Consider the following 16667-nt stretch of genomic DNA (forward strand, 5'->3'; position numbering starts at 1 on the left):
TAGACATATCTTTTGAATGTGTACGCTATCCATACATGTTATCCGGGGATACGGCACCCTTTCTCACCTTTGTGCAATCACGTGCAATCCATACTGGGCCTGACACCGTCTGAGCCTGCCTCCTGATGTATAGACATATCTTTTGAATGTGTACGCTATCCATACATGTTATCCGGGGATACGGTACCCTTTCTCACCTTTGTGCAATCACGTGTAATCCATACTGGGCGTGAGAACGGCTGGCGAGCTGTTAAGCAAGCTACAGCACCTGTGGTTTGCACACGTAAGTTTTTCATTTTTTCAGGAATGACGGTTAGGCCTAATTCCGGAACTGCGGTTGACCTGCACTTACTGGGAAATCATCGTTCGCGGGTAATAATTGTAATCAGTGATCCCCATCACTAACGTTGTTCAGCGGGTTATCTGCACCTGTAAGCGACAAATGCTGGCCTTTTCAGTGTAGCGCACATGCAGCCACGGACATGTAAGGGCATGACACGCCAGTTATTGGCCAATCTCATGTGCCAGAGCCTCACGTGTCCCTCTAGTAAGTTGGACTCGGACCGAGGGGCATGACGGAGTCTCGTTCGTTAATGGAATTAAGCTTGCAATGGGTGCATCTGTTCTGTAGCTGGCATGGTTGAGGTTGCCCGTGTTGAGTCAAATTACACCGTATACTCCACTCCTGGTGGTGCCCTTCTGGACATTCCTTTAAGGTTCAGCTTTGCAACCATACTGCCCACGTAAAACAAACACTTTGCCTTCATGAACGCTGTTTGGAGGGTCATGACTCGTGGGAATAACGCCGCCCAATCAGTTAACCTGCTAGAGAGATCCTTCGTTGCTCCCAAGCATGACATCACACTCCCTAGGAGGAAGGTAATGCCACTGTGGTGACCGTACTCCTGGGGGCGACACAAGTGCACTGATGCCCAGCCACTGCTCGATGAATCTGCTGGTACATTGACCCAGACCACTACATTCCCCTCGCACGCTACACGGCCTGAATCTGACCCTGATGACACTCAGGTTACCCTTCCCATATACAGTTCCATCTTACACGGTGACAAAGAGGAAGCTGCAGATGAAAGTGCAGGTTCGGCCCACCCGCCATCAGACGCACCACCGTACTATCAGGGGCCCTGTGCCAGTGCCGTCGCCAACGAGTGGGCCCCCCCTGCTTGCTCAGGATCACAGCACTTGCAAGGTTGAAATACTGTGCAGTGAGATGGAAGATGGGGACGACGAGGAGTCCAGACTAGTACAGGGATTCCCTAGCGAGGAGACTTATTTGATTGTTTTCAATGTTGGGACAGCAATTTTTGGGGAGCACTATACTCTGGAGAATGATAGATGGGGCCCACCATACACTGGAACATTCCAAAGGTGGACATCAGACACTGGAGCAGCATTTACAGGGCCCATTATACACTAGAGCATTAGAAATGGGGCCCATTTTGTTTGGAGCATTATTTGGGCCCATAAGACAGTGGAGCTTCATCCATGGGGACCAACATATACTGTAGCATTATGTGGAGCTCATCATATACTGTTTCAAACATTATATGGGACCAATGATTCTGTATGGAGAAATAGGTGGGCCTCGTCATGAGATGTAAAAAGTGAAGTATTTTTCATTGTACTATACCGCTATTTCTCTGCCGTATCAGAGCATGATGAGTTGTGGTATGTGTTAAAGGGGCGCTCTTTCGCCCAGGGCACATGAAAACCTGGAGCCAGCCCTACCCCCCCACGACTTTAGCCAAATAACCCCCATTTTTCAGTGCGTAACTTGTATTATGAAGTTAATTAAGGTTGACCAGCTTAAATAAGAAGAATTGATGCTTTTGGCATTCAAATGAGCACTGTAGGTGTGTTTCCGGTCCTCCTCTCACTGCCGACTTTTATTCCCCATTGACTTACATTGGGTTTCGTGTTTCGGGACGACCCCGACTTTTCCCTATAATCGGACGATCTTGCTCGACCCGACTTTTGGAAAAGTCGGGTTTCACGAAACGAAACTCGACCCTAAAAAAACAAAAGTCGCTCAACTCTAAGAATGAGCAATCCTTTCGATATCGATGCCCTTAAGCCATTTTATTCAGCTTTCAAAGTATAACGATAGTTTTAATTCATGTTAATAAATTATTAGTACAGATGACAATATGAAACTTCCTAATATATTATTTGAATAAATCTGATTCTTTATCCTTTGGGACTAATCTTTGATTTGCAAAATTCTTAATTCACAGGTAAAATCTGTCTTTAGGAAAGATTTATTTTCGCATTACTAAGATAGATGACAGTTGTTGAGGTCTGGTTAGGACAAAAATGTACAATAAGGCAATACTGAAAGAGAAATGAGAGAGGGTGAGAGTTATTGTAGTGCTCACTGGGAAGGGGGTTCTGAGGACACAACACCATTAAAAATCTTCCACGACAGCAGCCCCGTGCCTAGAAATTCTTATAGATAGCAATTCACTTTAGTGAAGAGACCACTGTACCTCGGCTGCGTTTGCAGAAATGAAGAATACTCAGTGGTGTAAAGTGTAGGTTTTTGTTACACCAATGCATTTCAGCACTGGACTGGTGCCTTTTTCAAGGTAAAAAACAAGTGAGGGCAAGTTGGTTCTCATAAAGTTTTATAGAAAATGGTAATTTTGTTTTGGGAGAAGTTTCAGCAGAATGTCTATGTCTGGCTCCTCCTTCCTTCCCCTCTTCATAAAATTTTACAAACACCAACTATCTTATCTCTCAGTAAATAGAATATCTGTCTTCACTGAACACAGATTTTACTCACGAGTCCAGGATGCATAATAGGAACCGGGTGGAGGTGCCACTTGATGCGCTGCTGATGACGGCTACTAACAATTGGATTTCAAAAAATTAACTCTATCACATCATTGTCCTGTCCTACTGAACAAAGATTGTAGGCGTTTTAGCCCGAGAGTGGCATGTTCAGTAGGATATGAAAGTTGTATGATAGGACCTATCAGAGAAGTGTCACCTGTCAAGGGTTGATGGGCACAGATGAATTGGAAAAAGTATGTGCTAAGAACAGTCCCTTTTTGAAGTACAATTGTCGATGGCCATCATCAGCAGCGCATCAAGTGGTACCTCTACCCGGTTTCCATTTTCATGCTTGGTAATTTCTAGACCCGTGCCCTGCAGCAGCAGAACTATGTTCATTACACGTTGCTTAGGTACAACCCCACCAGGTGAGTGGATTCATTTCTCATAAACCTCATTATTATCAGTTAAGACCCTATTTGCGCTTCATTGTTTTTCCCAGTCCCTGCATCCTCATTTCTAACCAGGAGGTGAAATAAACTGAGTTCTTGGATATATTACAAAGCTGCTCATCTACATGTGTACAATTAATTTATAAAATAAAAATAAAAAAAATCAGTTCCATTCTATTGAAAATCGCTGTCATCAAGGTAATTACAATTGATAATCTTTGAAAGCGTTTGCACAAAGGGTGGAGCCATCCCAGAAACAACATCAACTCGAACATAGTAATCTCACAGCTTTGTTTACTTCATTAGATTTTTATTGAAGAAATAGAAATGTCCCACATGAGAAATGCTCGTCTCACCTTTAACAGGGAAAAAGAAGCATATGTACAGGTGTTTTCATTTGGTTACAGATAAGTGGCACTAAATTACACTACAACTGCTATGTTACATGGAAGAGCATGTAACTACGAGGCGCGCTTACGCACGCGTGCACAGAGTAAACTCGACCCCCCTCACACTTGTGAATTACATCATTACACATGATTCTTTTCGTCAAGATAATTTTTGTTTATTTAAACATTAAAATGAAAATACATGACGTGTTACATTTCATCATCATCATCATCATCATCATCATTTTTTTTTTTTTTTTTAGAAAAAAGTTTTGTTTCTGTTTTTGCTTTCGGTGTGAATTACAGATTTACTCTTAATGCAAAAATTTACCATCCCAAAAAACATTTTGAAATGTGTGACATTTTAGCACTTTTTTTTTTCTCGGTGAGTAAGATACTCATCGCAATTCCTGGCCAATTCCTGGGTATAATGCTGACAAAGAAACAGATTTATAGGAAGCAATATCGTTAGTGACAACATATTTAAAGATAAACAATTCAGTCCTCTGGAAAAAAAAAAATATATATCGTATATTTGTGATTACAATGATTAATAGACACCATAAACTGTACAATTGCAGAAATATGCTACAGTAAGACCATCTATTCTCACAAGTACAAATGCATGCTAGTTCCCAGTGATTTGTGGATGAAACTATTTTATTTCTCCTAACTTAAAACTATTGTGACTGATATATTGTTATTTAGGGCCTAAGAGCTCTACAGTTGCAAAGAGACTAGGACTATTGGCCTATGGCTAAATTATGACGGGTTCTCTCTTTGCTGTCCATAATGTTTTGCACTTCGATAAATAATCTTGTCTTTTTTTTTGGTCACCAGTATTTATGATGTAGTAGAACAGCAAGTCTTCCATAATGTCCAATCCTTCTAAGATGATGATTATACCGTGAAGGGCTTCTGCAGGACAAGCTCATATTTTGCAATATATTGAGGGAAATTTATTTTTATTGTGTTTACGTCAAAAAATGGCTTAAAAGAAATTGCAAATTATTGTGCTCGCCATTTGTTCGCCATCATTTGTGACTTTTTTTTCTGTTGCTCATGGCAGTTTTCTAAAAATTAAGAAGAGCTTAGTGTATCGAGGCAACACACAAATTTACTATAATTTATGCCAAAGGTGGCAAATCTACGCTAGCCTTTTTTGGATTTGTGGCAAACTCAAAGCATGAGATGCGCCAAATGTATTTAATGGCACATGTGTCATATGTCTGCTTGCTTTATATTAAGACATGCTTAAATGCGATTGTCCAATCCTATTCTAGAATTCTGTTTCCTATTGTGTGACAAAAGGAAAATGGGTTCCATCTCCAGTTTAGAATGGATCCCTTACTGAGAGGTTAAAATTGTAATTCCATGAGAAATCTTGGAGAGAACAAGTCAAAAATAGACAGACATATTGCAATGCGTTTCAGACGCACTCCTGCGTCAAAGATTTGAAAGCTGAAGCTGGATCCCATTTTCCTTTTGATTATTTCCACATCCGGTTAGGATGAATTTCTGTGCTCCTACATATCAAGCCACAACAGGTCAGCTGGGATCCTATCTACGTCATTGTATGACTGCAGATTGTGAATCTTCACCTTGCGTGCAAAGCGCACTGTAAGGATTGTTCAGTGCCGGTAACAGTGATCATGTGACCACAAATATGCACAAATATGCAATATAGATACTGCTGGCCACATTCCGACATATAGTCGGAATATGGCTGGGATTATGCATATTGCATATTCGTGGTCAAATGACTGATGCTCCCGGCACCGGAGAATCCTCACAGCGTGCAGTGCACGCGATATAGATGTAAGGAATCACATGCCTATAATCTCTTTATGTAAGACTGGACAACTCCTTTAAAGTACACCAGTTTTAATATATCACCATTGTGTCCAATTGGATCCCGGAGATCTAATGTCAAGGACTTTGAGAGCAGTCGGTGTCCAAAAGGATGTCGCATGACCTTCACCATTCCTGACATGTCTGCATTAATAAATACTTGCATATCCCAGAACATATATTTTCACCAGTAACAGCTCTTTTCTGCATTTTGCTACTTTTCTGCTTTCCTCTAAGCAATGAAAGAAAAAAAAAAACAAGGTTTCACCATTCGTCAAGAGGGCATGACTCTACACAGTTGGGTATTGTCAGCATCGGTTGGATGATGTCAAAATATGTAGGAACGTGCTCCATTGGCAAGTGGAATGGTAATTAATTCCCATTTTGTGTTCACATATCCTGGAGGAAACTCAGAGGAATGGCCCAATACAAAGAAGAATAGATGTTCTAGAACTGTTATTCTATGGAAAACACAAGCATTCTTTAAAATAGACAGGTCAGGAAAGGTGATAAGGATTGTTAAAGGATTTCTTCTACTTAACATTGGAGAGAAGGAAAACATTATTAACTACCAATCATTTTTCAAAGCAATGTTCTTTCAGATTTCCTAACTGCCTCAGACCTTTATGCCACAAATCATATAGGGAACAGTGAAGAAAGGACATTTTCTTTTCTTTTTCATATATATAACAATGCGAGAGCAAATTGATATTCCAATATAAGTTTAAATTGAATAAAATATTTCTTTTTTTGTGATTCTGCGGTGGAAATAGTGAGGCAAAAGAAAAAACAAAATAACTGTCAAATCATACAAAAGAATGAATATGCATGAAAATATTTAACCAGAATCCAGATGGTGCTTAATGGTTCATATATTCCACAAACATGCAGTTCAAAAGTTTACAGAACAGTTTTCGTTTTTTTTTTTTTTTTTGTTTTTCAAATTTGGAATCACAATCGTACGCTGAAAAATTTTTTGTGTAATGTTGTGAGTCCTTGATAAACACGCTTTTATGCATTTACAAATGTTGACTGCCAATAGAGGTTACAAGGAATGTAGAACTTTAAGACACAACAGTGTATGAAAAGCAAGAGGGAGAGTCTGGATCAACCCTCCCAGCGAAGAAGACCAAGATGCCAACTCTTCTAAATATTTTACTGACAATTTTCTATATGTAATATAAAAACTGTATATAATAGAGTTACTACACTCTATACTTCTAGAGTCATTATATATGTGAAAACTGCAGATCTGCTGACATTGGCTGAGGTATGTGGAAAAAATCTTCTCTAGGCTCCAATGCAAAACTGTCTTTTCCATCCCTATAAAGATGGAAGCTGTAACATTCCCAACCATTTTCACAACATTATTTAACATCTATCTGCAGAAATCATGATTTAGCACCCCTGTACAGGTTCGCTTCACTTTTTAGTTTTTTTTGACCGTCAGTAAATATACTCGGAAGTGGCAACTGTGAATGCGATGAACTTTTTGTTCAAAAAAGCAAAAAACAAAATAAAAAATCACTGCCGTAATATGGTTAATTAATATATTAGAAACAGCTAATATCAATACTAATAAGAATAACAGTTCGGGGATTATATGATAAAGACTAGCTCAACACTGAAAAAAAATTGGATGCTACAGTATCAATTAGGACTAGGAGTCAATTTGTCAAATTTTTGGGAAGAGTAATAAATGAAATGTTATCCTTGTTTCAAGGAGCATCGAAAAGTTGCCCACATTGTAATGGTACAACTGTGGGCACAATTGTAGGGCGCTGTGTCGTGCCTAAATTGGAAATTAAAAAATGTATTTTACAGCATATTTGTCACCAAACCCATTTAAGGTTTTTTGTTTTGTTTTGTATTGTCAAGTCCAAGATGGACTAATGCCATCTGAAAGTTAAAATTCATAGGGTACATCGAATATATTTCCATTTCTCCCAGGACAGCAGGAGATGTATCCGGAGTAGTGATGAGCGAATTTGCTTGGATAACGTCTTATTCGAGCATGATCGGGTGTTATCCAAGTATCTAGGAGTGCTCATATATTATGTCCAAGTCCCTGTAGCTATATGATTTGCAGCTGTTAGACAGTCTCGGCACATGTGCGGATTCCATAACAAACAGGCAACCCCTAAGTGTTTAGGCTGTCTAGCAGCAGCAAATCATGCAGCCGCGAGGACTCGGGCAAAATATATGAGCACTCCCAGATGCTTGGATAACACCCGAGCATGCTTGGATAACATGTTATTCGAGCACATTCACTCATCATTAGCCTGGAGCAATATCGATCTAGTTGGATAGCACAAACAGAACACAAAACATACTATCAGGGATTAGACTGTTTGACGTAATATCTTCTGCAGCCCTTGTGTTCCACTACCGAGTGACCTTTCCTTTCACCGCGTCTCCTTGGCCGGAACGCGAGCATCCGATAACCTATTTTTAGCCAACCCATACAGTTTCGCCATATTTCTAGCAGCTACAGTACCCCTGTTGTCTTACTATCATATTTACTATAGTTTAAACGTATTATTGCATTTTTTCACATATGTTATGGTGCGTAAAACAAGCATGCAGCCACACCAATGAAGACATACTTCTTTCAAATGTAATACTGTATATGTTTTATTATGATAACACTCAACCATGTCATGATTATTCATACTTGGTATATTATGGAGAAAACAAAGGAGGGCGCTACAGGCAACCCCAAAGTATTACAGAAAAAAATGTAAGTCTTCCACAAGTATTACTGAAGTTGAGATCATATTTGTAGTATATATATTTACTCTAAGTCAAAGTCTCGATGTGTCTTCTTTTTCCTGATTCCAAAGATTCTATAAATAACAGTAGACATAATTTTTGCTTCATAGGCTGCCGGCCTCTCACATTTCACTAAGTCTAGCTACCTTGTTAAAGTACTCTATTTCAAATGCACAATGCCTGGAATATTGAGGCAAAGCAGAATTCAGAGTGATTCTCAATCTCCGACTTTGGGAATCAATGCTGGAAACGTAAAATAACAATATTTATTACAAGCTGAAAAGGATAGGAAATAAAAAAGAAAATCAAGCCAACAGGTCCGGAATATTGAGTTTATGATTAGAGGAGTGATTTTTTTTTTCGATCATCAAAACTTCACTGACGTGTTCGGAAATGTATCATGGCTTGTGGATAAATTGATAGTGAAGCTTTCACTGTCAGAAATTCTGTGTCATTTTACTGTGACATAAGTTATACCTCACAAATGCATAGACAGGAATTTAGTAGAAGTTCATTTACAGTATCCATAAACGGTGTAGTTTTTGTTGAACTACCATTTTTTTTGTTTATTTCTGATATTTGACAAATCAACCCAAACAGTGAAAACAAATAAAATAGCCAAACAAAAAAAAAAGTAATAATAATAATAAAAAAAATTTCTAGAAAGCTAAGCAACAAAACAGAGTTGTACTCGAATATGGTTAAACTTGAAAACCTGAGGCTCTGCACTGGTGGTGAGATTAAAGTATCTTTCCTTTAACATTGTGCTTCCATTGTAGAACAGATAAAAAATAAGATGATCTAGAAAAAGTTTGAACAGTGCTAGGACATACAGACAGAAATTCAAACACATTATCTACAAGTAATACTGGTTTTAGGTTCATATCTAAGAGGAGTTTGGGGGAATAGGAAGGGGAAGGGGCATTAGAAAATGGGTACTTGTGACTTCCTTACATCCAAAAAAGTTAAATATGTATCAAATAATGTTCAACTCGATTTAATACGTTTACTATTTACAAGATACGGAAAATGCACAAAAATTCTGATGACTTTTCTCTTCTTAAAGAAAAAAAAACACAGTAGAGTCCACATAGAAACAATAAATATGGAGAGACCTAAAACATTAAATAAACAAGGTGAAGTCATCTAAAAAAAAAAATTAGCGAAAAAAATATTAATAAATCGTACATGGAAGTACCATTTACTATACCTCGGCTTAAAGTGAATGTCCACTTTTGAAAACCAAGTTGTTGTTTTTTTTTTAGGTATAAAATGTGGTACTGTCTTCTTTCGTCATATACTTTTATAGTTGATGAAGCCCTGTGTTGCCGATACAGATCTCCAAATCTCCTTCATAGACATAGATTATATAAATATCATGAAGGCTACTTGCAGTCTCCCATAGGTTGGCACAAAACTTACTGTATACAGTTTTACCTTTAAGCTCAATGAAAACCTGTATGCAGTAGGCTCGTAAGCTCCCTCTAGTGGTGGCTGCAGATATACAGGATGTTATCTTTAAAATCAACTTCTACGGAGAGGATTACAGCTTTGTATTTATCTCCAGCATTAAAAAAATCATTCTAAGAAGCTAAACAGCTCCAAATTTTACACCTATTTAGATAAAAAAGAGCAAAATGGTATGCTAGGGCAGACTTTTACTTTAGGTACAATGTATCTATTTTGCATTTTTCAACTCTTCGTTGAGCATGTCTATTGTATCCAATTCTATACATGACTTTGCCCTGACTTATGAGTACTGTTATTATTAAAGCATATATCTATACTCACTGTTACTGTGTTCAGATCATGTGTAGTAGACCATTCTTTAAAAAAAATTCATCCAGTCATAATGAAAGAGAGAAATTAGTGTTTGTCTTTAAGTGGAACTTAATCAATAGAATTTAATCAAGTCTGTACCAAAACCATGTAATGGCAAGACACACTCCATACTTTATACATGCAGCAATGAATGTAGTCCAGATTATTGCAGTGTTTTGTAATACTGCACCCAGCCACATGGGACGCCGTTGCTTAAAATCCTAACCGGACATCTATAAGTAGGTCAGTGCGATATACACAGAACTGACAATCGGCTCAATAACGTGGACTATAATACATGTTGGTATCATCATGTATTTGTATGTGTGCTGGAGAGATATACAAAAGGGCAGCCTGGAAGTTCTTTGTGTAAGCATAAAAAAGGAACATATGTTGTGTAACAATGAGAAAAAAAAGAAAAAAACAATTGTTAAGGCTGTATATTCAAGCACTGTATGATTGGATTTTTAACAGAATGATGGACATGTTTTCTTCATTTTTTTTTTTCATTATTTTTCATATTTTTTTCTGCAGTAAGAAAAGTCCCGCATTATGAAATGCAATTAAAGTATGATGCTGTCAACAGCTGATTGTTGGCATAAGCTGGCTATTGATAGCAGGAGTTAATAAAATGGTGCGGAAGATGGTGGGAATGAATTTTGAAAAAAATAAAATGATAGCCAGTTTTTTTCCAGCAGTCAGCCTGATAAGTAAAACTCGTAGTAACCAGGTTTGCATTTAAATGAAATATTCCTTCTTCTCCTCTGCATTCACTTGGCTGCCTTCTGCATTGATAATGGCTGTGTCTGCATCTGGGGCATCTTCAGCTCCTTTTGCTTCATTTGTTAAATATGTCCCTACAGAGATCAAGATTATACAAACGGTTGTTAAAAATTTTGCTTGTCATTGACTGCCTCTTGTTTCATTTAGAGATTGATGCAAGGCAAAGCTGCTTACAATACATTACCATATCATTTATATACAATGTTCAGATCTACATCAGATTATATTAATGTGGTATCTGCATGCCAAATGTCTCCAAGTATTGGATGGACTAGACAGGCTATTCCTTACTTTCAATTATAATGTCTCTATGGTATAATGAGAGCAAAAGGGAAAAACAATATTAGCATGATGTGTTGTGTAAAGCACAAAAAACAGCTGTAAAGTGTTAAGGGTAATTTTTTTTAGTCAAACTTCTAAATATATATATAGCCAACATCAGATGTTTGTACTTATCATGATTCCCAAAGAGTGGCCCAATGCCAGTAGGTACAGGGTTAAGGAAGCTAATGTAAGTCTTCTTTTAACCAAGGAAAAGGATAAACAGGCTAAGGCCCCTTTCTCACGTCATGATATTTCCGGTACTGGAAAAACCAGTACCGGAGATATCAGTGTCCGTGTGTCCTTGAATCCGTGTGTATAATACATGCAGCACACATGTGGCAACCGTGAGCCGCCCGTGTGCCCCATCAGTACAACAAGGATGGCCACCGGGGAAGAAGCGCTACTGTAAAGTGCTGTTCTCATGTGGCAGGTGCTGAACGTGGCTCTCCTTCTCCTATGCTCGTGCCAATCACTGGCAGAGCAGAGGAGAAGGAGAGCCACGTTCTGCACCTCCCGCAGAGGAACAGCACTTACAGTAGCGCTTCTTCCCCGGCAGCCATCTGTGCACATGGAGGACATCAATGTATGTTCTTCGTGTGCACGTGTGCGGGACATTTTGCTATCCGTGGTTATGGCAGAAAACAGACATCTCTGCATGTTTTACCCACAGACACATGGTCCGTGGAAACACACTGACATTTGCACAGATCCATTCATATGAATGGGTCAACGTATGTACGTGTCTCCGGTACATGTGAAAACTGTCACCACATGTACTAGAGACACGGACATGTGAAAAGGGCCTAAGAGATATACATCCACTGTTTCTAACAATTTTTCAGAAGGTCAGGTAGACAAGAGCAATGCTGTTCTCTTTTCATATATAGACAGTAACAAACCTTTTGCCGGGAGGTTGAGGTTTATTTTGTTTGCTGCTATTGTTTCATCCACACTGGGTACCCTATAGCTCAGCATAAAGTCTAGGTTGCTTCTTTTTAAAGGAGCATACTTGCCATAGATTAGATTTATGTGTTTTCTATCGGACTCCTTTTGAAAGAGTATAGTTAGAGGTGACCAAATTAGCCAAAATTTTATTTCAAGAGGTTCGCTTGAATTCAAATAGTTCACTTAATTTGTAAATTGAATGTGCTTTATTATGTTCTGTCATCTGTCCAGACCACAGATCATAATAAACATATTGTTAGGAGTCAGGTTTCTGCGTCTGCTCTGCAGGAATCCAGACCCTTACATTCTGCGGTTTCTTGCTCTTTATCTACTGCAGAGGAGATTGCCTTGCAGCAAATCTCTCCAGGAGCTAAGTCCCTCTGTCCTCCTACTGAGCATGCTCATGAGACTGTTTCCCATTGGAGATCAGGAGTCATGTGCTCAGGTCCTGCTCCAGATCTCATTGGTCCATTTCGGAGATCTGGAAGCTTCCGGAAGGTCCCGGCTGCTATAAAAAGCACGCATGGCCGTTCCGTCATGCGCTAGTATAGACTATACTGCTATGTGTGAATAGTGACGGATGTATGATTCTGGTGACTGACTTATTATGAAACCCCTTCCCTCTGATATTAGGCATGTGGTTAGGAAATTAGTTCAGTAGTCTGCGCCAGTCTGTGGCAAGCCTTAGGCCACTGTGCACACTGCACCTCTTTGCTAGTGTCCGACATAGCGCCTGTATGTAGCTGTGTCGTCCAGCGGCAGTGTCCTGCGCCGCGCTGCAGTTGCAGCCCTTCTTGGCGTTTGCAATAGCGATGCCGCACACATGGTAGGTCTAGACGGACGCAGCTTCTCTGTCTTAGTTCCTGCTCCTGTGACCTTATACAGTGTATGCATTTACCTGAGGTCTGTGACTCTAACAGGCTCCGCCTTTTTGTATGTTTTTGTTGCGGTGCCTCTGTGTGTGAACAGAGCCCGCTCTGCACACTTCGGGTGAAGTTGAACCCGTGCGCATTATATCATCATATTGCTCGTCTGCCTTTACTCAGCAGCGGTTGTAACACCTACTGCACGGTGGACCCCGAGCGCAAACGCACTTTATTATTATTTTTATTTAGTGCGTTCCGCCGTTCCTAACACATATGGTGAAAATAAATGATTTATTCAAGGAATAATCCATCCATAAAAATAAATAATTCCATAGAAAGTCCACATGAATAAATGGATAGTATGCAAATTGGCTCTTCAGAGAGGAAGAGGACTTGAACGCTATAGCGCCACCTGTTGGTAGTAGCGATCCTACAAGTTGATTGTGACTTGTAGGATTGCTACTGCAAACAGGTGTTGCCATAGAGTTCAAGTCCTCTTCCTCTCTGAAGAGGAAATTTGGATATTATTTTCCCAGAGGAGCAATGCACGGCGAATAAGCCTCCTTACCTTGACAAGCCAGAGCTGGTTTGTCACTCTTCACAAGGAGAAACCTTACTCCTTAGACCTCAGTCCAGAGCCTCTCACCTAGCCAAATCAGTTCTCATACTTTGCACTGATGAGTGCCAATAGCCAGAAACACCGTGTCTGCAAATTGAGATTCTGATTTGGCTTTTATCCTAAGTCATATTACAAGACTCGTTAAAGGGTTGATTGTGACTTGTAGGATCGCTACTACCAACAGGTGGCGCTATAGAGTTCAAGTCCTCTTCCTCTCTGAAGAGGCAATTTGCATATTATTTTCCCAGAGGAGCATTGCACGGCGAATACGCCTCCTTACCTTGACAAGCCAGAGCTGGTATGTCACTCTCCATAAGGACAAACCTTACCCCTTGGATAAGTATAACATCCGAAAAGAAAGGCCCAAGAAAAAATACATTCAAGGTTCTGGTTGAAGCATTTCGAAATGCTTAAACCAGACTCTTGAATGTATTTTTTCTTGGGACTTTCTCCTCAGATGTTATACTTATCCATTTATTCTTGTGGACTTTTTATGGAATTATATATATTTTTTGTATGGATTATTCCTTGAACAAATGTATGCATTTTCCTTGAAGTGCTGCTTTCCTTTGGAACTTGGATCCTGTGCACTCCTGTATAGGTGAGCTGATATTACATTTTTCCTTTGAAAATAAAAAATCATAATACTCAGCTTTCCATTAACCTGCCCCACAGCAGCTCTCACCTGGTCATCAACACAACTTCTTTTGGCACCCCTTGAGAAAGCAGCCGCGAAACGCGCGTCGGGGACCTCCTGTCCACCACTTGAGGTAACACATGTTTACAATTTTAGTCTCATTTACTGTTGCTCAGTATTGGTTTCAGGATTTATTACCGCCATATCCTGCACAGGCTCAAACTGGCTACTTGATATCCTCCTCCTCTACTTTGCTTCCATGCTAGCTTACACACATGCACTATTATAGCCTTTTTTTCATCGCAAGTTAAACACATGTTGATGATTTTGGTCTCATTCATTGTTGCTCAGTATTGGTTTCAGGATTTATTACCGCCACATCCTGCACAGGCATAAACTGGCTATTTGATATTCTCCTCCTCTACTTGGCTTCCATGTTAGCTTGCACACATGCACTATTGTAGTCATTTTTTTACCGCAAGCTATGACACTTTTATGCATGAGTAGATATCTATCAACTTGTATTTAGCCGCATAATTTGCATACATGCATACTCCATTTGTAACCTCTTGTTGTGGTGAACTTTGTAGTACCCACATTTTTAATCTCTCTTGATTTTTCTATGTAATTTTATTATACCTTAATAAAGATTATATTTTTATACTTTGGATATAGCTTCTTTTTGGATGTTTTTGATTTTTGAAGCTTCTTTATGCCTAGGCTTTTTTCAGTCTGATTAAAAATTCTTTTGTATCCTACTTTACGTCTCCATAGCATGCATTTTTCTTTTCTACATCTGCACTCTGTACTGGAATGTTTGAAGTGAGGCCAAAGAGTGCTGCACGAAGTACCAGACAATGAGCTGTGGTGGTAGGACGGCTGAGTGGCCGGATGAATATTTTGTTATTTTCTTTCCCCCATTCCTGGGATTCCAATAAGTCAGCAAAATTGCACTCAACCAACACCAGTCTTTCTGAATTTGCATGGTTTTCAGGAAAATGCTATTTTTTTGTAAAATGTAACTTGACTTACATTAACCTCGAACCAATTTGCTCATCTCTACATAGAACAAGCATGGAGATTTCCTCTCCACAGGGAGTCAATCCAATGGTTAAGAAAAGAAGGTTGGGGTGGGGAAGAACTGATTCCTTATGACTAATGTGGTTAAGTATAAGGTGGTTTCAAATAGTACAATCTATCAATTTTTGCGATGGGGCCAAATATCCTATATACTGTATACTGAGGTATCCTTTCATACCAGCTTTAACAAAAAAAAACAAATGTTCCGAAAAATGCATTCAGTTTGTATTATGAGAAATTGGAGTCATTAACACATAGAAAAGTTGGACATATCAGCCAACCACCTGGGCATTGTTGGCTTCAGCTTCGGAGGTATCAGACACACTAATTATTTGGCAAGTGAAATTTTTCTCGGCTGAAAAGAGCTGCTAACATTTTTACTAGACAGTATTGCTCTCCAATGATAGAACAATTTAATGGTGATTTTAAGCTGCTCCTGGAATCACAGCTGTAAATTGCTAGACCTAGAGATCGCAGAGTCCTGTTTTTAAATGATTCTCAGGTCAGTAAACCACTTACTTTGTCCAAAAGGAACCTGTAGCTGAGAAGATTTTACTTCAGTTATTTCAGATGATGCACCATGAAGGAGCTACAGGACATAAGGACTGTCAGCAAGTGGCACGAAAACCACTGTGGACATCTACTAGAAATTCCAAAGTGTAAGTTTATTTGAGCTATCCTTTACTTATATATTAGGAAACTGCAGTAATAGTCATTCTTGATGTATTCTATTACCTATAATTCACATGTTTCAGTGTTCCCGGAAGAATCTGTCATCAGAGTATAGAGGCGATTTATAACAGATTATAATTAGTCATGATTAAGCATGCTCGGATAAGATGTTATCCGAGCATGCTCGAGTGCTAATAGAGTATCTTCGGCATGCTCTAATACTATGCTTGAGTCACTGTGGTTGCACGTCTCACAGCTGGTCGACAGCCGCAACACATGCATGGATTTCCTGTTTGCTAGGCAATCCCTGCATGTGTTCTGGCTGTCAAACAGCTTTGAGACATGCAGCCACGGCGACTCAAGTATAGTATATAGAGCATGGTGAAAATACTCTATTAGCACTCGATTATTTTCTTTCTTTTTCAGTCCCTTACCCCTTACCCCATTATAGAGTCATTTTACAGCATCAAAGTTTGGGTCCCAAGTGGCTTCCATGGGTTAAGTTCATGTCAAGTTTGGGTACCCGAGCCGAACTTTGGACTAAAGCTCGGCCCCGAAGAACCCAAACTTCCACGGGTCCACTCATCTCTAAATGAGAGGATGCAAATTTTGATGAAATGGCTTGTTTAAGTGCAGTGACTAAAGCTAGTTCCTATCACTGCCGTT

General features: G+C 39.4%; 1 protein-coding gene across 5 annotated transcripts in view; it reads right to left on the minus strand.

Annotated features, from left to right (window-relative positions):
• Positions 1 to 6392: 6392 nt before the first annotated feature.
• CADM2 (cell adhesion molecule 2) overlaps positions 6393 to 16667 on the minus strand; it is a 1004393-nt gene continuing 994118 nt past the window's right edge. For all 5 annotated transcript variants that reach the window (XM_073584447.1, XM_073584446.1, XM_073584445.1 and 2 more), the window contains one exon: positions 6393 to 10932. In XM_073584447.1, the coding sequence (XP_073440548.1) occupies positions 10814 to 10932 (119 nt within the window). In that variant the 3' untranslated portion in view covers positions 6393 to 10813. The remainder of the gene's footprint in view (positions 10933 to 16667) is intronic.

The sequence above is a fragment of the Dendrobates tinctorius genome, unplaced genomic scaffold (genome assembly GCF_039654945.1).
Source record: "Dendrobates tinctorius isolate UK_male_01 unplaced genomic scaffold, ASM3965494v1 ptg000084l, whole genome shotgun sequence".
Classification (NCBI taxonomy): domain Eukaryota; kingdom Metazoa; phylum Chordata; class Amphibia; order Anura; family Dendrobatidae; genus Dendrobates; species Dendrobates tinctorius.